Source organism: Triturus cristatus, chromosome 12, assembly GCF_964204655.1.
Source record: "Triturus cristatus chromosome 12, aTriCri1.1, whole genome shotgun sequence".
NCBI classification, from domain to species: Eukaryota; Metazoa; Chordata; class Amphibia; order Caudata; family Salamandridae; genus Triturus; species Triturus cristatus.
The window spans coordinates 135536883-135563839 of NC_140595.1; the positions used below are offsets into that span (position 1 = coordinate 135536883).

At 41.7% G+C, this 26957-nt stretch overlaps 1 protein-coding gene across 3 annotated transcripts in view; it reads right to left on the bottom strand.

Moving 5' to 3' along the window:
- The window catches only part of SEMA4A (semaphorin 4A), a 283525-nt gene that overhangs the window by 65332 nt on the left and 191236 nt on the right, over positions 1–26957 (bottom strand). For all 3 annotated transcript variants that reach the window (XM_085638559.1, XM_085638558.1, XM_085638557.1), the window contains exons 3-9: positions 21702–21862; positions 19442–19504; positions 12859–12957; positions 12193–12289; positions 7941–8057; positions 6856–7001; positions 3995–4164 (exon numbers count right to left, since the gene is read on the bottom strand). In XM_085638559.1, the coding sequence (XP_085494685.1) occupies positions 3995–4164; positions 6856–7001; positions 7941–8057; positions 12193–12289; positions 12859–12957; positions 19442–19504; positions 21702–21862 (853 nt within the window). The remainder of the gene's footprint in view (positions 1–3994; positions 4165–6855; positions 7002–7940; positions 8058–12192; positions 12290–12858; positions 12958–19441; positions 19505–21701; positions 21863–26957) is intronic.

Genomic DNA, 26957 nt, shown 5'->3' on the forward strand with positions numbered 1-26957 from the left:
AAGGTGAGGATCTCTTTAAACACAGGGCTCCCACTGGGATATCAATATCATTATTTGAAATTGAGGAAGCCATCCAACAGAGCCTGGGTAACAAAGCCCCAGGTCCCCATGGGTTACCTATTGATCTTATCAAGTATAAATCTGATTTTTGGACGCCGTTTTTGTTGAACGTTTTTACTAATTTAACCAATGCCCCGCTACCAAGCAAGTGGTTAACAAGTATTATTGTCCCGATTTTTAAAAAGTGTAACCACTCCCAACCTGGCTGTTACAGACCTATCTCCCTGATAGATAATACGTTTAGGTAGAGTTTTATATAATAAGATAAAAAAATGGACTGAGGAAAAACGTATTTTACAATCATGTCAACTGGGCTTTAGGAGTAAAGTAGGCACAAATGAACAATGCCTAAATCTTAATGTAATTATTGGGAAATACACCATAGCCAAGCGATCGTCAATATATTTGGTTTTCATGGACCTGACCTCAACTTTAGATTTTGTTAATCAGTTCGTTTGGAATACGGCTTAGATGAGGTCCTAGTATATGTTTTAGCTTACTTACATAGAGACCCGAAGGCGCGGGTTAGGATCAATAATGGTGGTGAGGTTTCCAATGACATTGAAGTTTGTAGAGGGGTCAGGCAGGGTTGCGTCTTCGCCCCTTTTGTTTTTGTCATATATATTAATAATTTACATGAATTATTGATAGGGCTCACTAATGACGTTCCCAGAGTTAAAGGTAATATACTCCCAGTACTATTTTTTGCTGATGATGTGGTCGTAATAGGTCGCACACCTAATACCCTACGCATCTTAGTGCGGGGTTTCGTTGATTTCATGGCCAGTTTAGATCTGTGCACTAATTTAAAAAAATCCTTCATAATGGCTTGTGGGTCGAGAAAGCACTCTCTAAACTCTATTTCTGTGAGCCATCAAAAATGGCAATGCACTGGCACTTTTCCTTACCTAGGGCTGGTCTTTGCTGCAAATGGCTCTTGGTTGACCATGTGGTGTATTGCAGGAACAAGTTCTCTAAGGCCACCAATTTGATTCTTACTCTCCCCCGGCTGAAGAGGAAAGGGGAGAGTAAAGCAACCTATGGTGCAGAGGTTTGAGGCTTCTCAAAACGTTACAGCATTCAGCGCGAGGGAAACAGATTCTGCGGGAAACTTTTGGGTATACCAATCTCCACGTCTCAATATGTCTTCCATAGTGAGTTGAAATTACACTACATTGAAGACTTTATAAAGGCCCACTCTGCCCTATTCTGGTTAGCAATATGGAAAAATCCAGCAGTGTCTCTTACAAGAGAGATAATAGAAGACTGTCTTAAGTGTGAGATGGGAATGGATATCCCGTGGCTTGCTGTGGTGAGCCAGAGTCTAAGTAGTGTTAATTATGACCAGGTCTTTTCAATCTCAAACGAAATAGATACTGTAAACAAAAAGCCCTCCGAACAGCACTATACACATATTACAGAGAAGCAAGACTTGACAGAGAGTCTAGGAACCCTTCTGTTGCAAATTTTATGACCATTGAGCATACCTCGTACTTGCCACCTAGCTAGCTTACAAAACCTATATGATGCTGGGAGAGGGGACTCCCCTTCCGTTTAAGGACTGCCACAGTAAAAGATTTGCTCTGTCTGCCTCTTGGGTACAATGCTAACCTAGACTCCTTGCCATACCCGTGTGATGGCCGGAGTGGTCAAACGATTTTACATTTTTTATTTGTCTGTAAGTTTTACATAAAATATGCAAAATGGCTTATAATACCTTTTTTTTTTAAAAAAAAAACGTCACTTGTCCATTTAGAAGCTACATATAGGAATATACTCAATCTGGAAGATGATGAACTAGGTTTTCGAGTGGGCTCTTTCCTGAAAATTGCTGTACGCGCCCCCAACACGATGTGCAGTTTATGAAGTATGTTTTATTGTATTGGGTTTTTATATCATCATTATGACGCTAATGAATTGAGCTGGCTCCTTTTTTTAAAACTGCTGTATGTGCTTCTAACATATTTCGCACTTGTGAACAATGTTTTTATTGAATTTGTTTTTATATTACCATCAAATCTATTATGAACTTGTGTATTCCAATTTGTTGCAATGTGATCTGAACTTTTATGGATATATTTTTTATCCGAATAAAGAAATTGAATTTATCTGTTTGATATGTCACTAGTTGTGATGCATTTTTTGAAAAGGCTTACATAAATCTTTTCACCAGTGCCTTTTTTTAATGCAATTATTGGACATTAATTTGGTTCTTACCTTCCTGATAAGCCTGCCTTTCAATCATATGCAGAGCTGTTCTTTGAGATTACTGACCCTTAAAACGGTCTTTCATATTATGTTTAATTCTGTGGGCTGCCTTAGTAAACTGCAAATGCTGTCAGTCGAATCACCATATACCACCACATTCTGAACAGGCAGGTGTTTCAGACTCAGGCATCCTTGCTGCCAAAACTGATGTCACATTTCCATGTTGAATAGTCCAGCACGATCCTTGCTTAAGTATCTCCACCCTATATATGTAAGGAGGAAGAGAAGCTGCTCTGTTTGGACCACAAGTGAGCCCTTAGCTTTTACATTGATCGAATAAAGGCACACCAAGTGTATTGTCAACTTTTAGTGCGGTTGTCTGGTGCTACAAAGTGAAGGACAGTCGAGAAATGGATTTTAACCAGATTGCAGGTTCTTTGCTTAAAAACATGCTATGCCTTTGCCAAAAAGAAGCCCTCTGAGGCATAACCAAAGTCACCACTATGGCCTTGATCGGGGTATTCCTGTGCTGTACAGTTTCCAGGTGGCTACAAGTGTCCGTTCACACCTTCACCGGGCATTACTGCTTTGACTTTCAGTTTCCTCATTAAGGGCCATTTTCCCTGATCCATCCTAAAGTATTATCTGGTGTGAAATGCACTCCCCAGAACCCCCACCTTTTGGGAGGTACTTCTTTGGTATGTATCCAAAAGGTGAGGAATCTGTGGTTAGAAGAATGAGTTACTTACCCACAGCAATGACCTTTCTTGTGGATATTCTAAATGCAGATTCTTCACTGAGCTGTCCTTCTCTCTGTTCTGTGGAGTGGACTTCTACATATTAATATGCTTCCATGTCAGATTCTGCACATGGTCACGATTCTCAACTTGTTAACGACGCCCTCCATCTAAGTTTGTAGAAAGTTCTGTTGTACACTGAAATCACCGCATACAGTTGCCTATTAACACCTTCACGTTGTCACGGCTGGATGCAAGAAGTGAGCACTGCAGAGTCTGGAGGTGCCACCTGCAGCTCATAGGAGCAATTGTTCTGAAAAAGGTGTCTGGGTTTAATTTGGCTCATGGGGGTATTTAAAAGGTAAGGAATCTGCGGGTAGGTTGGCTGTCCACCACAAAGAGCATTGCCAAAAGTAAGTAAGTTGTTCCCTGCATGCAACATATCCTCTGCAGGTGAGCTCTGTTCATCTACACACAGCAGTCTTAGGATAATGTTTGTCAAGGGATTTCCTGCTGAACCACTCCACCGTAATCACCAGCTACAAATGCAGATTAGAAATCAATAAAAAACTCTACAAAGTTTGGGTCATCCGAGGTATGGTTCTAACTTAAATCAAGTTCTTTATTTTTCATTCTATTTGTAAAGCATCAATTGCAAATCCTCCTACGTTGTATGTCATAAAACAGCAACATAGGTTTGAAGAGAACAAGCTTAGAGCAATGTCTGTCAACTGACAGGAGAATGAGGGCGGTATAACAACTCTGTTTTCCCATCATGAGGCCCACACCTTGCAGAGAGCAGCACCTAAAGCTTGATCAACCAAACTCAGAAAACCCAAGAGATCCTATTACCCTTGGTTTGCAGTGTGAAATATTCATTGGCCACACTTGCACTCCCCAGTACACGTACATTGGCCATTGTCTACATATCAACAATAACTTGACATTTTCACGGCTACAACAGTAAGAGGTATCCAATAAATGTTTACCACTGTGAGGTGAAGACTCCATAAAAGATGGCCTTCCCTTCTGGACCTGGCAGGTAGAACGCATGGTGGATGACATTGAACAGGAAGTGTTCTGGGGTAGAACAGGACAGTTGTGCTTTCAGGAAGGTAGTCCATTTCCTCTGTAGTACCTTATCCCCACCGGTGTCGCTCTAGAAAAAAACACCATGAATAGGAAGTAGTATTCTCACACAACACTAATGCACTGTGTATGAAATCTTCATCATTAGACATACGCCCTGTGGCTTCATGAACAACACGTTGCATATTAACTTCAATATGTAGACTTGTCTATGATCTGTTGATTACTGATGGGTGAAGACATGTTTCGGGTGTTGATGGCCCATAAACCAGCTTCCCACTGGTGAGTCTGGAGGGGTCTGTGAGCACTGAGCTATTGAGCCAATAATATGGCCACTGGACTGTGCATGATTGATTACCTTAAAGTCTGTCAGGCTCTGAGTACACTGCATACAAATACCACTGGTTGCAAAGGGCATTTACCACTATAATAGTGACCCTTTGCAAAGGCATGCCAGGGGCTGCACCTCACAAAATACACCTCTACAAACCTGAAGGGGATTGTCAAGTACAGTTGGCCATGGCGAACGTTACATATAAAAGCCGAAGAAATAAACTAATGACATCCAATGTAAGCTTGGAGTATCGCATTATCTTCAAGATGTGATCTCACTTCATAAATACTGTAAACATGCAAATAGCTTACAGTACAGTACAAAGAGCAAATCACCCTCACCAAATGCATCTCCCAAGATGACAGTAGTAATCTGAGAATGAGGTGGAGAGATCACACTTACAATTTATTTTAGAGAAGCATGGTAAAGCATACACTAGGATATTTGGCGATTATTTACTACGTTTTAAAAAAAATTGCTTGTGCTGGCTAAACGCTGCATTGCCATACACTGGACACACCCTACACCCTCCTGGTTGCATAAATGGAGGGCTGACTCGAGCGAATGGGGCGTGGCTAAGGAGCGTTGTCTGTGCTCAGCTCGCACTGATGAGAATGCAGAATGAGATCTAGCGGCTTAGGGGAATATGTTGGAGAACCTGCTATCCGATGAGAGGCTGGAAGATGCAGCAGTGGTTTCATCCCAGGCAGCGAACTCCACCAAATTTGCTTTGACACCAGAGGCTGGTCCCTTGACTGTCTGACTGACACTGTGTGAAGTTTGTGAATGTACGGTGTGCGTACAGGGAACATGGCCCACAGCATCACTGAATGTAGGCGAGGTAGTGGCCCATGGAACGAGTCCGGGGGACCTGCATGTGTCGGGGCTATGTGTGCCTGCTCGATATTATTGAGGGTTAGGTAGATTATATACCTGTATCGGCACATTGAGCCACTTACCGACTAACACCCCACACCTGCATTCAAGTTGACCCTCTACTCGGGTGAGACGGCGGTCTGCCCCAGAAGTCAGGGGAGATTGACTAGTTCCAGTTCTCGGATTCTATGGGAAATATTACCCGACTGCTTGTCGCTGCCATGTTTTTGTTTGTATTGTTTTCTGTTATAAATTTACTTGACTCACTTCCACTGGAATTGCACTGCATGTTAAGCATGAAGACGTGCTTAAAATGCTGCTCCAGGGCCAGAAGTATAGGCAAGTCCTAGGGCTGCTGTGATTGGCTGTGATAGTAGTCTGATATGCATGATAATCCTCATCATTTTTCTCATTGCTCCATGACCATGTGAGACGAAACGTAACGTGATACTTGTACAATTCCGAATAAAAAACAGGTTTAAAAAAAAACAAGTTTTTCTTTGGGTGTTGGCGTGGGACAAAGCGATGCACAGGTTTGCACTGTTTTACCATTATAATGGTGTGGGGGCGCAGCACAACACTGCACCGCACCACACGAGTACAAAAACAACCTGTTGTAAATCTAGGCCTTAATCTTCATATTGGTGCTTTTAATAGTGTATAGTAATTGTGTTACTGAGTTTATCTGCAATCATTATCACAGAATTATTGAATGGTCTGCTGGGTTATTCCTCGAGTGGAACCCATGTGATGCCTAATCAACCTACGTTTGCAATGAAGAGTAAAGAATGAAGTAGGGTTACCATTTGATAAACGCCCCTCGGCCGTGCTGAAATTCGTTCTCTGCACCAGCTGCAGTAACCAAAGAGCAACAACAAGGAAACTACTTTTGACCAAGAAGTCTTCTTCGTTGTGTGACCCATTTAAGTTCTACCAAAAATATAGAGGTGAATAAGATTTGTACTAGTCTGCTAGTAATGAGTTACTGGATGAATTAATAATTCATAGTGGTGCCATAACATAACATGTGAAATGACAGCACCTTCAGGGTTATCTGGGGAATTTTTCACCAGGTAAAACCTGGTGCAATTTGTACTGGGAATTTCATGAGAAAATCAGTGCTGTAATCTTGATTTCTGAAGGGGACTCCCCATTCCATAACTCATAATGACATCGTAACTTCATAGACTGATATTACTTATCCCAACAGTATTGGTACTTTTTGGGGAAAAAGCTACCATTGCAGGCTTAAACCCCCCCCCCCCCGCTTTAAAATTATACAATCAAACATAAATGCCGGATGTGTAGACTTAGAATGCGCGTTGTAGACATTCACACCTTTTTCCCATTCAACAAATATCCAGACATGTGCCACAAAGATGTATATTTTCTGAGATTACTATGTTTATGCCTGTACTCTAAATCTACTTCTTCAGGCTTTTCTGGGGCATAAAATCACAGATGAAGGGTTGGAGACATTGTGCATTTTTGTAGTTCCTTTTGCTATTTTTCTTCCTCCACATACACCTACGTTATTTCTTTTCTACTTACTTTACATACACGTGCCACTCTCGACACTGTCAGCTTCTCGAAGAAGTCAAACTCTTTTGCAGTCTCCTCGAAGAAGAAATAGACCTTCCCGTCACCAGGCTTATCAGGATGTTGGATATCGAAGGATGCCACGAATGCTGCATCGGCTACAGGGTGGAAATCACAGGCATTGAATCACAGGGCAAACAAACTAACCATTCCAAACCCAGTGTAGAATAGAAGGTTTATTTTTTAATTTTAATTTAGAAATGTTATATTTATTTTGCATGAATTGTAATATACAGTTTGTGTGCCAGCTCTGCATACTTATTTCACTATTAAGCTACATCATGGCTAGTAATGAGGCTAGAATTCTTCTCAGGCCAGAGCTCTGTTAAGTTTGGTAGGCTAATGGATGATAAAGTCAATTCCAGAAAAGAGGATCTAGAGGAGCACTTTGCTTCTGTTCATCCAGCCAGTTAGGGTTGAGCGGTGGTGTTATGGAACCCACCAGACCAATCAGACGTCAGCAGGCAGTGACTTGTTGGTTTTTGGCCTATTGCGCTACATTCCTATCCTTATCGACCTTATTGACCGATAAGGACAGCGCTGGGGACTAGCCAGTCTTAAAGGAAGACACTTAAAGTTGTGGAAACAAAATTAATAATTTAGCAAATAAATACATAGCACACCAGCCATTTACTCTGGAGCTCTCCTCAGCTGGCCACTTGATGTACCTGTGCAATTCTACTGACATACGCGACCTTTGGTGGTGAATACGTTTGTAGTTATTTTGACCAAATGAAATATAATAAAGGACTTGTTCACTAGGCAGGGCAGATCACTGAACAACGGAGTGATGTATTTGAGGCTGGGCGTAGGTATCATGCAGGGACGCTGTGCACTAGCCGGAGCCCTTGCACCAATCAAAGAAGATGTACATAGGGAGTGTTTTCTAAAGTGCCTTTGCATTTTGAAAAATGCATGGGTGGACCAATGAAGTGAGATCTTTATCAAAAGTTAGTCTAAACTAATACGTTCTTTCATAGAAATATCAACAGCAGAAGCTACCGGAAAACACTACAACAGAACAGATATATTCTTACTGTGCAGCCAGCCAAGGGATTCGTCAGTCCTTAGGCTGGTCCTGTTGCCAAGGTTACGGTAGATGATGGGTTTGTTGCCTTGAAAATTGTTCATAGTCCCTGTATATAGTTCTCCATCTGGAATGTAGGAAAGATTATTTCAGTTATCTGAATGCATTTTATTTTAATTTGGTTGTGTGAGCTTCATTGTGGAAAGTCATGTTCTAAAAGTTTGGTAATGGCATCATGAAGTTAGCTGAATGTAAATATTTTTGGGGGACTGACATGCTCAATATTCATACTTTTTGCATTTATCTAACATTGATCCACGAGGTCGGTTTCATTCTAGAACTTTAGAATAGCCACAATCGATACATTCACAATCATGCATCAAAATGGAATTGTGTATAATCCGTGGTTACTATAAACATCTGGTTGTCAGTGGCCAACGTTTGCCACCCCTTCTATAAGGCGTAAACGCTGTTGAAATGTTTATCAGTGACTATAAATATTTGGCCGAGCCTTGCTAGCCAGCATGAAAACTGGCAGTCTTTTGGCATCATTTATCACCAGGCTAAAGACATCCTTTGTTCGAACATCAATTTACACGAGACATTAGGGTCCTCCCAATCCTCTCTATTGTGTGCAAACTCTGTACGAGTCCAAAAAGGGATTACACTCTGGGTGCAAATCTTAGGCAGTTGCTCATGTGATTTGAAGTAGGTGAAGCAAACAGACTTCATGTGATGAGCAAACAGACTTCATGTGATGAGCAAACAGACTTCATGTGATGCAGTGGTGGCTGGTGATCATTAAAAGTGCTGGGTTGTAATCCTTGACTTGGCTTCCAGTGAGGAAGTCCGACTCACTTACTCTGGGTTTGGGCATTTCGCTCACAATTGCTTGCACCCAGTCTTACTCTTTAACTCATTCTCACTCGGTCTCATTCACTTACTCTCATTTGCACTTACACTCACTCCGACTTATGCAGCCTCGCTCATTCTCACTCTGAACCACTCGGTCACACTCATTTTCAGTTACTCTCTCCCAGTCCCACTCATTCTCACTCCTGACTCACTTAATCTCACTCTGACTCACTGAATCCCACTCAGTCTCCCTTATTCTCATCTTGTTTCCCCGAGTTTCCCCATAAATCACTTGTTCTCCCTGATTCACCCAGTCCCTCTCATTCCAATCCACTCAATCATACTGTGTCTCACTCATTCCTATTTAGTCTCACTCATTCTGACTCACTGAATCTCACTGACTTATACTCGCTCATTCACACTCAGTCTCACTTAAACTTACTGATTCACTCAGCCATACTTATTCTGATTCACTCAACATCACTCTGAATCACTCACACTCAATCAGTCTCACTCATTAACACTCGATCTGAGTCAGCCTCACAAAGACTCAATCATTCTCACTCTGTGTGACTCAATCAGTGTCTCTCATTCTATGACTCGTTTAGACTCACTCAGACGTGGCTCACTCTGTCTCACACAAAGTAACACTCGGTTATATTCACTGTCATTCTCCCTTGCTCTCATTCATTCTCTCTTGTGCTCACTAATTGCTATCCCTCATTGTCACTCACTTTGACTCACTCCTTCACTGACACTCTCACATACAAACAGAGACATAGTCATGCTGACATATGCACACTCTCACGGACACGTACTCACACATATATGCACAGCATGTAAATCCATTCTTTTTACTCACCTTGCTGCATGTGCAGGGCCTGTTTGGACTCCTCTTGCTTCTTTCGGCTTCTAGCGCTTGAAACTGAAACCTCAAACCTGTGCAGTCACCGATTTGAGGTTTTAGTCTCTGCTTTTCACTCCTCCCTTTCCCAACTCTGCAATGATTTGGGAAAGGGTGGGTTGACTGGATGATGGACGTGTAGCCACTGAAACTGCAGTGCTTAAGCCTGCAGCGCCCATGGCTACCTTTAGCAGTGACGCTTTCCAATGACACAGTTTGGGAGACACTGAGGCATTCGAGGGCCCCAGGGCAGGGCTCGGGGTTTTACAAGCCTTGGATAATCTAAGCGTTGCTGGAATCCAGGTGGCTGGTGAGGAGGGCCTGCATGACAGTCTTTTCTGGTGTTGATTGAGATCCATCTGAAGATTCTGCGAAGCATGCAAAGGGTGTGGAAACAGGAGGAGGCGACTGCGTTGACTTTTTGTTTCATGGTCAGTTTGCTGCAGGAGTGGCCTGCACAGGTAGAATCGGTGGAGCGGGGACTCGACAGATGACGACATGGGAAAATGAAATAAATATTTATTGTTCCCTCGTCCTCTGTTGAGTCCCCCAACCCTGCTCCACCACTCTTACCTGCACGGGCTGCTCCTGGTTGGCTGTCGAGGATGATGCCAAGACTGCGTGCGTGATCTGTCGGTGTGGCTGTTGGTCTGAGTTCTGCTGGCCACCAGCTGTGGTCCCACACAGAGGTGTTCTTCCAGAAGATTAGTACTTCCTTTTTGTTGGAGCTTAGCCTGTGGCAGTGGTCTCTCATCCATTTGGCTATGTTGGTTATGGCATTGCAGAAGTTGGTTTTTGCGTTGGAGGTGTCCTCAGTGAGTGAGAGGATTAGTTGAGTGTTGTCTGCATAGGAGATTATGTTGAGTCTGTGGGATCTGACAAAGTCAGTGAGGGGGGGTCATGCAGATGTTGAACAGAGTGGGGAATGAGGGATGATCCTCGGGGTAAACCTCAAATTATGTCCTTGGGAGTGGAGGTGAAGGGAGTCAGTCAGATGCTCTGTGTGCATCCTGTAAGAAAAAAGGCGATCCACCCGAGGGAGTTTTGCTGAATGCTGATGTTGTGGAGTCTGTTAAGGGTGTGGTAAGAGACGGTGTTGAACGCAGCAGAGGGGATGAGGAGGATCGGGCCATCATTTCTCTGCGGTCAAGGAGAGTTCTGAAATCATCTGTGGCAGCAATCAGAACGGTCTCAGTGCTGTGGTTGGCATAATGATTGTGAGGTGTCGAGTAGGTTGTTTCTGCTAGGTGTTCAGTGACTTGTTGGTTGGTGACTTTCTCGAGTAATTTGGCTGGGTAGGGGAGTAGGAGATTGGCCTGTAATGTTTTAGTCGCTAGGGTTGGCCAAGGTTTTTTTTAGCAGGGTCTGACCTCTGCATGTTTCCATCTGTCTGGGAAAGTTGCTGTGGAGAGGGAGGTGTTAAGAATGTTGGTGAGTACCTTGCTGATTGGGTTGGTTCTGAGGTTGAAGAGATGGCGGTAACCCCGGAATGGATGGATGACATGATGGCTGTGGTGGTCTGAGTGGTGAGTGAGGACCATGTGGTGATTGTTCAGCTGGTGTTCATTGGATGGTTGAGGTTGTCGAGGCTGAGAGTAATGGGTTGGGGGTCGAAGTTGTCAAAGATTGTGGCAATGTTGCTGTGGAAGTAGTCCGAGAGGGTGTCGCAGAGTTCTTGGGAAGAGTGTATGGTGTTTTCTTGGAGCAGTTCCGGGTTGTTTGTGGTCTCTCTGTCTCTCTGTCTCTCTCTCTCTATATATATATCTATATATATATATATATATATATATATATATATATATATATATATATATATATATATATATATATAATGAATTTGGTGACTCATAATGCAAATGAGATCAATACAGCAGCTACCTTTCTGCCCAAGTAAACAATTTCTACAGGATTATAAAAAGGAACTTAACTTCAATGAGGACTTCCGGTTTTAATATTTCTGTCTGTGTTTATCCATGTTAATTTGGAGAGTTGTGAAAAAATGAAGCTGAAACTAGTATATTTCCACATTTATTGAACTCATACATGCAGTCTCAGTTGAATGTCAGACAGGTTTCAATGATATGAATAACCATAGGTGATAGATCAATAAACTCGTATGAAAACATTTTTTTTTTATCAAACTGGTGCACATCTACATCTGTTTAAGATTCATTGGGAACGTTTACTCTTTTTAAATAAAAGCAGAACTGTCAGTTCGCACAGCTATTGGTCTAGCATGAATGACAGTATTTAGAAACATTAAAAAAATCAACCTAATATTCGGTTTTTATCCATATTTTTTAAAAAATACATTCGGGAAACACCAGCTTATCTGTCTGAATTAATGTGTACATTTCTGTGTAAACAGGAGAACAGAAGCCTTAATTTTAATAACCCACTAATGTCATACTGGTTTTCCTAACGAGAAGTCACACATTTGACCAGCAGATGGCAGAATTACATCAAAAACTTACAAGTTGACCTACTCTGTTATATGACTTACCAACCATTACGGCTGTGTGTTTGTGAACAGGGTCAAACGGTGACTGCCCCTTTGCATCCACAGTGCTGTTGGGAACTAGAGAAAAACTCTCAACATCCTGCAAAAGAAAAAAAAATAAAAGATAATAGGTGGAAATCTGATGCCTCCTGCTGGGCTGACATGCAGTGCCCGTGACTTAGCTTGTAGTTAATGCCCGGGTCAATTTGTTTCTGCTATGGGAGGTTCTCTTAAACCTCCCATCCAAAAGCATTGCGCTCACAGGGTAAAACAGCCACCCATACACCCTGGTCAAGATTATCACAGAGCCACACCCCTTCCACCTACTTCACAATCATAACGAGAGTACCATGCCAGAATGTCACAGACAAAATATCATCCTTAAAAATAATAGCCAACATATCGAGAAACAAAATATTGTGAAGGTAAGTATATATAGGGGAGTGTAAGTTTACTATACTTCTCCCCACACATATTTACTTTAACGATATGTATAGCTCCAATGTAAGGGGATGTAGGGTTAAGAAAACGAAATCTATATTTATCTCCACCATTTCTGGTTTGTCGATATTTTAGCCACAATATGTTTTTTACAACGACATCTGTCGTCGATATTCTGACATAGACATCTTACAGGCCCCTAAGGGAGACTGGGCGGCGCAGACTTACAATGTAGGCGCAGGTGGGGCTGAAGGCGCCTGTTCCGCAGGTGTACAGGTGCGTCTGGTTCACCAGCGCCAGGACGCGGTTGAAGTTGAAGCACTCGGTCTGTGGGATAAAAGGCATGGGTTAGAATGAGTCGAACCTCTTAGAGGTCTAGAGGGGCCTGGGCTACTTCTAGATGGTGAGGCTCCTAGCCATAGTAAACTAGGCACATATAAAAAGACTAATAGTTTTTTAACATTACAATACTAAAACAATACAAAAACACCAAAGTGCGCAATTAATTCAACAAAGAAGTAAAATCACAAAATGAGAATAAAAAACAACACTTTTCCTATTTTTCAAAACTTACAAATATATCAGTTACAGGCTCATGAAAACAACAAAAATAAAACAAAAATACAAGTTTCATAGAACATGCACATATCATACTAGTAACCCACATTTCAAAAATGAACAGCTGTCTGAATTTGGGACCCTCTGTCATCTGGAGCACCACATACAAAATGCCCTTCTTCTTCCTCTGGTAGGAGTGCCTCAAACTGGCTGTCATCATACGTCACTTCCCTTTTAGGTCTAATAGTAATGTATGGGCTATGGCTCACTATGGAGAACTTAATTCCACTATACAACACTTTCCACTGACATTCATGGACTTCACCGCGGTGTTCTGATGCATTAGAGCCCTATAACTGAACACAAGGTTTTATTTAACAACGTATGCTCCCTGACATCAGACTCGTGTCTACTCTCTTGAACTCATCTTAGCTGACAGGATAGCTCAGCGAGTCGAACATTCGCTGCTTGAATGAGTGTGATCAGTAGGTCAAACGTTTGAATCTTGGCACGGATGACTCAGCATTCTGTCCTTCCCCAGATTTGTAAAATGATTACCATCAACTGTGTAGTAGTAACATCTGTTGTTTACAGCGCCTACAACCGGCAGGAGTGCCATTAGAAAAACAATGCATTATTAATACCTGTTCTTTGTGATGCTGAATTTTACCAGCTCCATATGCCGCTTTACTGCAAATGAGCTTTGGTTGTAATGTGTGAAAACAATAATCTGCTGACTGTATTTAGTAATTCCTCTGTTTTCTTTATTTTACTGACATTATTTAAAAAGCCTGGATTTAGCCCTGGATAATAGCAGATCAGTTTACAGAGGAAAGAAAACAAACAGATTAGAAGTGATTAGATTTGAGGAAAGGATCTGCCTGGACCCAAAAGCGAATTGTTTTTTAGGCATTTCTTTGTTTCAGAATTTTCTTATAAAACATTTTTACTGGTAAATTTTTGATGAGCTCTTCAACCACATACGTACGTTTAGCAGACATTTTTTCCTGCTCTCTGTTTTTATATATAAAGACTGGAAATATATGTGAAGTTCATGAAAGTTTTAAAGTTTCATGTTTAAAAGGAACTTTGCACATTTACCCTTGTATTTCATGTGTTAATGTAATTTTAAAAAATTTAAACTAAAATGCATATCTGATTCTTTCGTGACATTTTACTGCAGCAAACAGCAATTTCAACTCTATTTTAAATATACACCATTGCTCGTCTAAGGGTATAAGCACTTAGTTCTAGCTGATGATCCCCGTCAGGTTATTTTTAGCACCACAAGTCGATTACTGCTGCTGGGACCTTAAAGCTAAAACCTTCTGGTTCAGCAGAAAACCAGCCACAGCTCTAAAAGACGCTTTTATAGGCAGACCTGCACCCCTTACATTTTAATAACATACTAAAAGCTGTATTTAAGATCACCTCAAGGCAGATAAAATGCCTTGAGTGCTATACCAGAATTGCCCAGTAGGTGTCACAGCTACTGCATGGCCAAATCCTTTCCATCCTCGCAGATAGCTTCAAGCTGGGAGGCGGGCCCCCTGGAAGGTCTTAATTGGCGGAGGGAGGGGGGGGGGGGGATAGGCTCTGTCCTAGTGAAGCATCATGCTCAAAGTGCTTTGTTTCAAGTGGAAATAAGTATCAGTAAACCACTCTGTAATGGGCCACCACTAACACCTTCTGTCATTTATATACTGGCTGGAAGAAGGTGTCAAAAGGGAAGGGACTCCAAATATTCTTTAACCCTCTCCCTCCCACCATTACTGATGATCACACTCTGGATACTTTTACTCTTGATTAAGGCCTGGCTGACCAGAATAGTCTTTTGCCGAATTCGAGGTTACCAGCTATCATACTGCGCCTCGCCTAGAAAGAACGTCTCAGACACTGTATGAGATCTTTTAGCCTTATCAAGGCCACTACTTTGAAGCAGTGCTTTATTGGCGGTAATACTTCCATACGTAAATATTCTTCAAGAACTCGTAGATATTGGTGTTCTTGATCAACCATTTTAGATTCTACTTTCCGTTTTGATGACATTATTTGTCTTTGGGTCTTATTGACTTTCTTACATCCATTGGAAGCAGCCCTGACGAAGATCCCAAGGCTTGGGGGAACGAAACCTGTTGGCTGTTTGCCTATTTTCTTATTGAAGATTACGAATAAAGGAAGAAACGTATCTCCAAATATTGGTGTTGCTTTTATAAGGACTTATGACTAAGTGCACCTTCCCTTCTTTTCTTTACCATAATAGTATGTCGGGCAATCGTATATTTGATTGCATTTTTTAAAAGGGGAACAGAACTTAATTGCAATATTTAAATATGTGTAAACATATTTAAACATGGCAACATTTATTTGAATAATTGTTAGAAATTCTGGGGGGGAGATGATTATTTTTTTGCTGTTTTTTTACGGAGGGGCCCTGCTTTAAAAAACTGTAAGACCACTGTACAGGAAATTCTATGTTACTTTGGCCTATCATTTAAGGGTTTAAACTTAGATTCCAAACAGGGAGCAAGTATGTGTCGCCCTTCAGGTTCTCAAATATCTACAGCAACAGTTTGTTGTGGGTGACTGAAAGCTGTAAGCTAAGCCCATCCTGTATACATTTAGAGGCCGCCCATAAACTAAAGCATGAGTTTTAGGACATCAAGGCATTGTGAACATGCACTTCCGGGAAAGCTTTCACAGTTACTCACGACGGTCTGTTCACTACTGGAACCACTTACCACACTTATATACGAATACGGATGCAAACCCAACACAATAACTTCCAGGTTATCTTTCACTTCCGGGGAAACCATAACACACTCACACCAGGATGATCGATCATTAAGGTGACCAGAATTTTAAAGCCAAAAACCGGGACATTTCAGAAAAATAGTAGAAGGACTACAATTTTACTTCAAGCAAGTTCTGAGGTAGACCTGTGGGAGAGTACTCCTTCACACTCAGAGCCGCAACTAGAGTCAAATTTCGTGGTGGGTTAATAAAAGTTTCGGGGGGGGGGGGGGGGGCTAATTCTTTCAGCAACCGGCAGAGTGAAGATGCAGGGGCTCTAAGAAGGGGTGAAAATACAACAAAGCCTCGTTAACAAGTAAATGGTCTTTTAAAGACCTGTGAAGTACTCGGGTGCGGTTGTAGAAGACGGACGCCAGACCACAACATCTCAAAAACGGACGACGGGGTGCGGGGCTGAAGCCCTTTGAGCCCAAGGGGCTTTGCGCGCCTGTTCACACTGCACCCCACCCTCGACGCCAAGCCCTAGCAGTGTTTTTGTCTCAGCACCCTCTTCCTTGGGGGCGCCAATATCAGTACTAGAGAAACTTTGCACTGGTGCATAAAAATGGCAAGTTTATTTGCCTCATATAGTCGGGTGAAACAGAATATGCTCCAGTTTTTATGGAGAAAAGTAGTTTTTTTGCACCATTCCGAAAATAGAGGACCCAGATGATGAAAGCAATGTACACACTTATTCTCTATAAATCATGTAAAATAGTAATAGATGCATTAAAACAAACCCCTTTGACTAAAAACCCTGAAAAATTGAACAATCTAATTTTCTCTAAAACACAGAACTTTCTTTCACATTTGAATAGTACAGAAAACACATTTTCTCCACCTCTTATTAAGTGGACACAACAAAAATAGTGGTGACTGTATCTGTAATCATGCAGCTGTGGAGAAACAAATTATGCATAAGGGTTTCCTGAATGATGTGAAAAGAAAAAGGCAGCTATGCAGTATTATCAGGAACATATGGGGAAAGACATGAAAAGGGCATGAATACATCATTGCAAACGGAATGGATCCCTTTTTTCGTTTTATGCAAAATTTCTGAAAATGCAGCCCAGTGTCTATATTTGGTGCATCTCAATTTCTGAGTGGTCTTGAAAACCCTCTCTGAGCATGTGCCTGTAGAGTGGCGCGGATGACTGAGGTGCAAAAACCGGCAGGCGATCAGTGCCAGATTAAACCCTGTGGAGGCTCCTAGGCAGTCGAAATTTCAGGGGCCCCCCTCGCCAATTTTCTCCTAATACCCATTGCATCGGATTTTTAAGAGGCAAACTATTATGTGAATCTGATGTCTCTGGTTTATGTCCTTTAAGTTGTATTTTGATCCTTTGTGGGGGGTGGGGGGGGCTATAAGGAGTGGGGCCCATAGGCTAGTACCTTCTTTGCCTATTTGGTGATCCGGAAGTGTAGGCGATGGGTTTGCACTTGATTCAGAGTGAAAAGGAAAAACTGAATGTAAGGGCACCCTCTGCCCACACACGAGCACCGTTCGTGCTCAGCGCGTATTCCCTTGACTGAGGCTGGACGTGCTCGGCCTGGCGTCTGATAGAAGTATTGTGCCTTAAATATTGTCCTCAAAAATATCTCCCCATTGAAATACCACCCAACTGGACTATTTCATGTAAACGATAGCTAGCATACTATAGTTATATCACACAATCTCCTGTCCAGATTAGAATAACCCGGCAAGTCGAAATTCCAGATTTTAACAGGAAACTTTAGATCCTTTTTGTCCCAAAAATAATGCTATTATAGTTTTCTTCAATTTAAATTCCCTTCAGTCCAGTACAAGTTGATAAAACAATAACATTATCTAAAAGTCAATATGTAAAACAACCTAGAAGAGGTTTCAACCATTCCGACATAACCACAGTTGTTACAGGAACTACACATACAGACACAGGCATAAACTTGCACCCAGCCTTTATTTATCTATATGCTTGAGTGGACATACTAGACTACCTGATTTACTAGGCCCGGGTAGGGTTTATGCTACATTTCTGGGATAAGCACGGTCTGTTTTTTTTAACCCCATTCATATTCATTGTCATGTAAATGTATTTTATGTGGATATCCAGAAAATCCGACAGGGATCTGGCTCGCCTGGACCTATGTTGGACACCCGTACATGTTCTCTTTGACAATGAGAGATAGGTCAAAGTCACAATAACTAAATTAAGCCAAATTGGAGCTAGACAATGTGCAGTTTGTATTGCAGGTTCACAAGGGAATGGACACAGTTGTAAGAATGTTCACTGTGTTGAGCTCTTGATGCAGAGACAAGAGTGTCAGCTAGGGGTTAAGGGTTTGAATCCTAGTGGGGTACGCGCAGACTTTCATTCTTCGGATGTCAAAAAGAAGATGGCGATTGAGATCATAAATAGATAACTTTTTGCCACATTGATATAGTACTGCATAGTAAATACTATACAATCGGAAAGAGGATCTGCTAATAAATAAATGTTTTTTGGGGTTATAATTCACCTTCAGGACATAATTTAGAATCCAGTTTTCTATGCAATGGTGATAGCCCACTAGAGTGATACTGTTTGTGCTTACCACTATATATAAAGAATGTCTTCTAAAGAATGTGAATAATTTGTGAAAAAAATGGGCACCACTTGTCATTAATAAGTCTCCACTGGTACATTTTCTGTCTGTCGCTAGCGGCGGGTACTTGCTGATAATTACTGCGTGCTTTCACAATAATTACCAACAAACTGTAAAGTTGATGAGGCAGTACAAAGGTTCAGTAATTTGAATAACGGACATTATTAACATTCAACCAGGTTCTTATTGGATATTTGCTTTATGGATTTAAAAACTATAGCTCACTAGTCATAAAAAATTATTACAAATGGTAATCTATCACCTGAAATTTAAAACTATGTCTAAACCAACTTTTTCAATTTGTGGAAGAACATTCCCAGAAGTGCACCTGGAAAATTCCACCAAGTGCAAAGAACTCTGACCAATGGGAATATAGTTCCCCGGGTAGAAACATTTGTTTTCCTCAGCAGTAAAAACCTTTTAACTCGTGCAGAAAGCTCTTCCTCTACGACATCAGCCAAACTGGGATGATCTGTTCTTCGTTCCATCCTGGTCATTTTCAGGTGGGGAAAGAGGGAGGCTCGAAGTTTGAAATGACCACATGTACATCTTTGAGAACTTTCCCAAACTTTCACCAAGTGTTGGAACACCTACTTCTTACCCCTTAAATGTGACTTACTCTTTCTCATTAATGCAGTAAGACTTACTAGATACTCACAGCTGAGAAATCTGCAGAGGTAAATTCATTTACGCTGGCTGGGAATACCTTTTTTCACGAATAATCCCTTTGTTTATGGGTGAAATATCTTTGCGACTAGGCCCTGTGTGTAAACATCGGCGGTTGCTGAAATGTGCATCATGGAGGCCAGCTATCTCAGCCTTTTTCGTGTCTTACCAGTTTGCTTTTAGCCTTTAAGATGCAGTTGGTGATCTGATTGTTGGGAGATTTCCACGATATCTGAAAGACATGAGCATATATTGCATTAGAGGGAGTCATTCCCTGGAGGTGAGGAGGAGGGTAAAGTGAGACAAGTCAGTCGGAGACAGCAGTGCATTGTATTAAGAGAAAAGGGGATGGAGTTTCACGGAAACGCAGTCCTGTGTTGTCTACTTGCTTTGGTGACACACATTTAGAGGACCCGTTTAACAACAAAATGGCGTGCAAACATTACTGCAACTAGCATGTAACCCCGAGGTGCGAACAACACAATGCCAATCAATCAAAAATGCCGCATTTGTTCAATGAAAGACATCTGAACTCTGTCAAACTACTTGGTGTTGAACACCTCTCTCTAGTAAAAGGGGACAGATTTGTATATGTGCACATCCATTTGATGATTCCCTTTTTGATTTGTGCATTGTGTACCTAGCCAATCACATTTCATGATGTTTGTAAACACCAGAATGCTTTTTGGCACCTGTTGGATATATATATATATATATATATATATATATATATATATATATATATATATATATATATATATATATATATACATACACACACACACACACACACACACACACACACATATATATTTCCACACATATATATTTCCACACATATATATTTCCACACATATATATATATATATACACACATGCATATGTATATCTATACATATATACTTATGTATATACACATGCATATATATGTATATACATATGTGTATGTATATATATATATATACACACACACACATTATATATATATATACACACATATATATACACATACATACTTGAAGTTAAGGTCGAACTTTACTCAGGGAAGTGCATTTCCTTAGTTTTGTGTAAATCCTTTGAGCAGATTTTGAGAAATGTGTGTAAAAAATTGTTTTCTGGTCTAGGGATGAAGAGCTTACATTTAATAAATATCTGTATCGTTAATGGATGCAAGCTCCACGGATTCACGAATCAAGTGTGAATTTCTTTAGTCTTGCGTGAGACATGGGCCATTGATATAAATGGTTTCGACTGATTCAGTATATTACATTGTACCTTTCTCAAACCAGTCGGTTGCATAAAATATTCCCATCACTGTCAGATGAATATCCTAAAAGTCACACGGAGAAGTTGACTTGTTCATTTATTGAACTCACTCTGACAGTTGCTAAAAGGCAAATAGCAACTCTTCGGAATCTAACTTTTAAACGTTGTTATGGAAGGTGGAGCTTTCCAAACTTACAGGAGTGAAGGATTCGGATACGAGTAGACAATGCAGCGCTTAGGGAACGGGCCCGCTGACAAGTCCCTGAGACGTGACGTACCCTACATCGGTAAATGAAGACAATACAATGGCCCCTTGGATAGGACCATTGTAGCACGCACATGCAACAGAAGCAATGCTAGGATTGTTTGTTTGACTTTCTTGAGACTTGACTGGATGGAATCAAAGGTTGGGCATTAGGAGAAAGGGAGATATTTCTTGTGGCTGGCAGTATGCAAATTCATCATGCTGCAGAGGCAACCCTTGTTGAGTACTGAACCAGGGCCAGTGAATTAGACTGGATACATGTGCCCTTGCGATAAATATTCAACCTCATGCACGACTGCTGCATTGTCAACATGGCACATTAACAAGCCCCATGCGGGACGTTATTGGGACTTTCATTTGAGTTGGACTCTGTATGCCGTTGCCTTTGTTTTGAATGTTTTAAAAGGAAAACAAACTGGATAAGACCTAATAAAATATTTTTTAAATTAATAAAAAATATCAAGTCATACAGGGGCAGAGATAATAGGGAGCTCCATAGATCCCACATTTAAAGACGCTTTACATGCATAGAAGCGAGAGAGACTCTCTGCAGAACATATAGTACCAGGAGGTCTTACAGGCACCATGATGAGAGAGGGCTCCCCCTACAAACCTTAAAGCAACACTACAAAGGTTGAATTCAGTTCAAAGCACCGCAGCTTGGTCACCAAATGGAGTCACACCGGTGTCCAGACAAGGATTGGGGTGCAATTGAAACAAAATGGCCCTAAATGGGCATTAGTGAAGAGAAGTACATGACACTAAATATAGCACAGGAAAGCCACTGCATCTGTCTTAGGTTGGGGAGTAGCAGTGGGAAGGTGTTTTGGTCACAGTGCACATGTAGAACTGCACACATTTGAAACCTCTATCCACATCCTGGCCTGTGGTTTCTTACCAGCTTCTGCAGCCTCGCTCCGACAGGGTCCCGTATGTTGAGGGACAGGAGAGCATCTCGAGCACCCACGTACAAGGTGTTTCCATCAGGGCTCAAGAGGAAGGTGTCATAGTGAGAAACGTCACTCTGCTCAAAGCGGCTCACATCCCGCCTGGAGTCACCTGCAGAGTGGGTGGAAAGGAGACATTTAACACATGGACTAGAAACCACCTCAGAGGATTCAACATTCAGCCATCCATTTCCCAGGTCTTCCTTCTCTCTTTCTGTCCGTCTGTCTGTCCACCACCCCAGCCATACTCACAAAATACATATTCAGTCATCCATCTATCCACGCAACCTACAAAATCCAATCACCCACCTATCCAGTATGCATTTTTTAGCGCCTTTTGCTGACGGCTGAGGCTTGTACTTATCTCAGGGAGAAGTGATGTGTTTGGAACAGCTCCCTTCTTAGTTTGCCTGGCTTCCTATCTCCTGTCATGGCTTGGCCGTTGTTTGGAGCGGAATGCAGCAAGGTTATGAGATGGTACGAGATTGGATCCAAGGTGCTCTTATAACATGAAGCACAATTCTGAATAGTGAAATGTATGTTTTGTGACCAAGAGGCGGTGCTGCCTGTTTTCAGGAAACTTTGCTTTCGGGTTTTATTTTATGTCCCTTTGATGTGCATGGCCTCTTTTGTTTTCTTGGTTGGATCGAGGCTCTCTTGGCCTCTCCTCCCAGGACACTCAGCCAGGTTAAGGGTCTCTTGTTAGTGCCTCTTAAGGTCTGGAACCGGTTGGGGGCTCAGTCTGTGCCTATCCTTTCCCTCACTCCCTCACCAGTCTACCCTTACTGGCTTCCAGTGTAGCGTTGCGGCCAGGGCGACTGACTCTGGAATCTGGGGATTACGGTTCAATCCCCGGCGCCGGGGGCAGATTAGCCCAGCACCACGTGACTCTGGGCAATAGCTTGCTTAATCTTCCCCACGGCCCCCAGCGCCTAGAGACCCTTACGGGTGATTCTTTGCGCTTTACAAATGTGGATTATTATTATAGTGCATTCTCCACATCGTTATTCACTGAGTCAAATCAAATAACTTTATTGGAGATTATTAAAAATGATGGGAATATCAGTATGAAAGTTTAAGTAGAGATAAAAAAAGAATCCCACTGAAAAAGATACTCTGCCCTTATACCGCATAACAACATGCTGAGTGAGAAACAGTTTAGCCATGCTCCAGCAAAGGAATGTCCTCATCAATTAATTTTATTAAATAACTTCCCATCTTCTCCTTTTGCACAGTGACTAATAGCCTGATTTATAGTAAAAATCATGAGTTTGTGAACTACTGGTTAGCCACTCCCAGCGCCTCAGGCGGTTTGTGACTGCTTAGAAAAACCTGGCCTACTGAAGGTAATTCTTGTCTTATAGCTACACCCATGGTAAAACACCGGTGATGGCATTCTTGAGGCATGTCTTAGCATGATACACACCTGTGGCAAAATACTGGCACACTAGAGGTAATTCTTGACATGATGGACACCCATAGTAAAATACAGATAGTGGCATACTAGAGGTAGTTCTTGGCAAAATGCTCTATTTGACCAAAGTCTATTAATAAAAATCTCAGGGGGGAGAAACTCCCTAGTAGTGGCCTGGCTTTCACACTTCACTCGCTCACTACAATTCAGAGCAGATATAACGGAGCTTTAGCAATGTAAATTAATATGATTTCAACAAGGCTACGGTTATGTGACATGACTTACTTGAAAAAATCACAATCAACGGTCATCTGACATCACTTCCTGTGATGTCATTAAGGTTAAAGGGTATGCAATGTCACTTCCGCTATGCCTGACATTTTGCAGAATCTACACCCATGTTCTCACCATTGTAAATAACCCAATTTATGGTAGTCCATTTACGGACTTTTGGGAGGTCGGAAGGCTGAGTCGGCCTTACTGGGATTCAAAATCATGACCTGATCACAGCTTTATTCAAGTGGTGAACATGCAATTCCTTTAAAAAGTAGACTGAGGTGGAACACCCTCATATTGCGCTGCATCTGACCCAAAGTGGTTGTTTTAGTAACAGCTAAGACATACATGCCTCTTGATGGCAAACTAAAAAACTGAAAAAGCTTGAACGTCTGGTTTTAGTAAGCTAATGTATTCAAACAATATCATGAACAAGTGTGAATTTGCGTATGTCTGCATTTGCATGTGTGTGAATACTACAGCCCGAACTAGTGGCTTTGCCCATGTTTATATGCTGCTACCACAAGAGAAAGCGAACCATTCCTCCCTGAAAGTGACTTCAGAGCTGCTGTTTGTGCCCTCATATTGATGGCGGCAACACCCTGCTACACCCACACTCTACACTGGCCACCTAATGGCATTGTACACTCCACAGCCCACCTTATCTGGGGGTTGAAGAAATATGACCACTTCACCCCGCCCTGAAAGAACTCCACTGCCTCCCCTTGACAGGTCACTAAAAACCACCACTACAGAGCCATCACGACTTGCAACCCTGTCTATCTCGCTTTGAAGCTCACCATCTCTAGTGACTCTCGCCACACCCACAGCCAGCACACCATCAGACTGGTGATGTGGAAAAAAGAAAACAAGGCAACAGGCCTCTATGTCCCCAGGATCTGGACTGGGCCATTATCCCTGTACACATAAGGACTACCTCAACCCTGATTCATATTAGAAAGAAGATGTAGATGTATCTCTGTAAAAAATATTACATCGTGTCACAGTAGAAGTCCATCTTCATTTTCGCACTCTAGCTTTCTCTACAATCACTCTTTGACTGTATCTTTGCCGTTGAACGTATCCCTAAAGTGTGCCTTTTGGATCGGTTCTTGTAACATAACAACATACAGGGTGTGGGGTGGCTGTCTTGGTGAGACAGATGAAGCAGGGAAAAGGCACTCCTTGTGTTATGCTTTCATTGGATGTTGGCCTGCTTTCATTCAGTAGAAAGAGGAAGCAAGGTATATCCATGTGTCTCAATTGTTTCAGCTTCCAATTGCACGATACTCGTTTTCATTGAAAAAACCTTGTGTCTTGCTTGAGTCTGTGGGCAGGTCCAGGGACCATCATCCCTCATGCCAGACATTTCACCTTGATCAACCTCTTAATATCCCCATCTCAACCAGTTACACAGCTTTCACCGTGGCTGAACTGGGAGCCACTTGGTGTGCCGCTCACATGCATCACAGTCCATGGTGCAACTGCTGCTCTGAGTGGACCACAACCAGAACTCGTTCGAGCCTTACAAGAGCAGTGTGTGCAGCTTGAAAGGGTGTGTAGCCCCAAGACCCCAACTATTTGCTCTTTTCTCGTGTGAAAGGACTGGCAATTCCCAACTGGTAAAAGCTCTTAACATGTTAGCACATGAGTCAAATGTAAGCATCACTTGAATTTAAAGTATGGTTATATGGCCTAATGTGATAGTTGTGATACAATATGTGCAGTACATTATCCCATTGAACTACACGTGCTCGGAAGTCTAGATACCTGCATGGTAAAATACGATAGAAACAGGCAAAGTGATACTCCCAATATTCAAATGCACTCTTCGCACAACCTAAATTCAGAGAATCAACAGAACATGCTAGACAAATCTTTCTGCATCCACATGTGAACAGCGCACCCACTAACAAAATTGTCAGAGTGATGCCTCACTCCAGCACAGAACACTCCTCACTCAATGCATACGCCAACAAATACAGCAGAACACAGTAGACTGCCCATCCTGTATTCACACAACACATTCCCAAGATGGATAATCAGCAAAAGGGCTCCTTCCTGGGACTACAACAAACTTCTCATGCCTACCAAAACTAACAGAGATAACAAAGAAATTAGACAGTCTACTGCCACCATCCTGCACTCAACAGCAACAAAGCTCTACAACTATCAACATGAAACCCCCAAAATGCAAGTCAACACTAGCTGTTGGGCAGTGGGCAGCTTACTATACATCCTCAGACAAAGCCATACATTTGGGGTTTTGTGTAAAGTCAACCTTGGAGATAAACCACTTTTCAGTGCTAATCCTTCAAATAAGGCTCCCTGTTTTCTGTTTTTACGGATTTTTACAGATAATTGCAGACAGAAAATAATCTGTTTTCTGTCTGCATTTATTTTTAAAAGTGAATAAATGCAGAAAAGTGTGCTGCTTTTAAGTGACTCTCCATGCTGTCTTTCATGAATTATAGCCCAACAGCTGAACAGATGGACAGGATGGGAAATTAAAAAACAGGATGGAATTTCTTTCAAAAACTGCATTTGTCAATATACGTTTGTGGAATAATGCTTGTGTTTACCAGTGGATGTATTGGTATGCAATATTTGGCAGCTTAAATAGCTAAAACACGACAGACATCAAAGCATGAGTGCGGGTCTATCAGTTAAATAAATATGGAGATGTACAGTCTTACAACTTCATTTATACGCAAAATGCAAAATAAATATGGATAAATACAGATAAAATGTCCCAAAAATAAATATGGATAAATGCAGATGGAAATTAAAGAAAATAAACACCATAAAACCGGAAGTCCTATTCATAAACAATTTAGCAGGGGTCGTAAAGAGCAAGAAGAGGTTAGCGTGAATTTTAAAATGTGCTATGTTCTGGGAGACTATCATGGGGAGCGGATGAATTGCTACTTTGTCACCTAGATTTTACGATTGCCATTAGAAGGTGCATGTTTTGCATGTCAAGGAGGAATTATGTTGTTGATTAGGTGGTGTCTGGGTGATTGTTTCAGCTCTTCGGTATTATAGGGTTGTCTCTTTGGCTGATTCTGCATCGAAGACTGCTGGTTATGATTTCGAATATTAAACCAGCTGACGTCCCTCAACATCAGTGTTTCCGCTTTCCACAGGAGTGTGATGATCAGTGTCTTGAATTCTTTGAACTCCAAAGATGCATTTTTGGGTAAGATCTGTTTACAGATATCAGTGACTTAATTAAGAGTAAGTTGGAAGAAATAAAAAATGATGGTCAGTGTCTTTTTGCATCTACTCGCAGTAAGTGTGTTAGCCATGTTAATACTGGTTTACCAAACGCTGTGGGCTGGCAAAGGAATCCACTAGAAATCTATCAGGGTGGAGGGGATGTGGTCATAATTCTTCAGCCCCTTGCTGAGGTGTGTTGCGAAGTGTGGGATACCCTTAAGGTGGCCACTTATGTGTCGGCAAGTAGCAATGTTGCCACCATCAAGGTGCTTTGGTCGGATACGAAGTAGAACGTGGG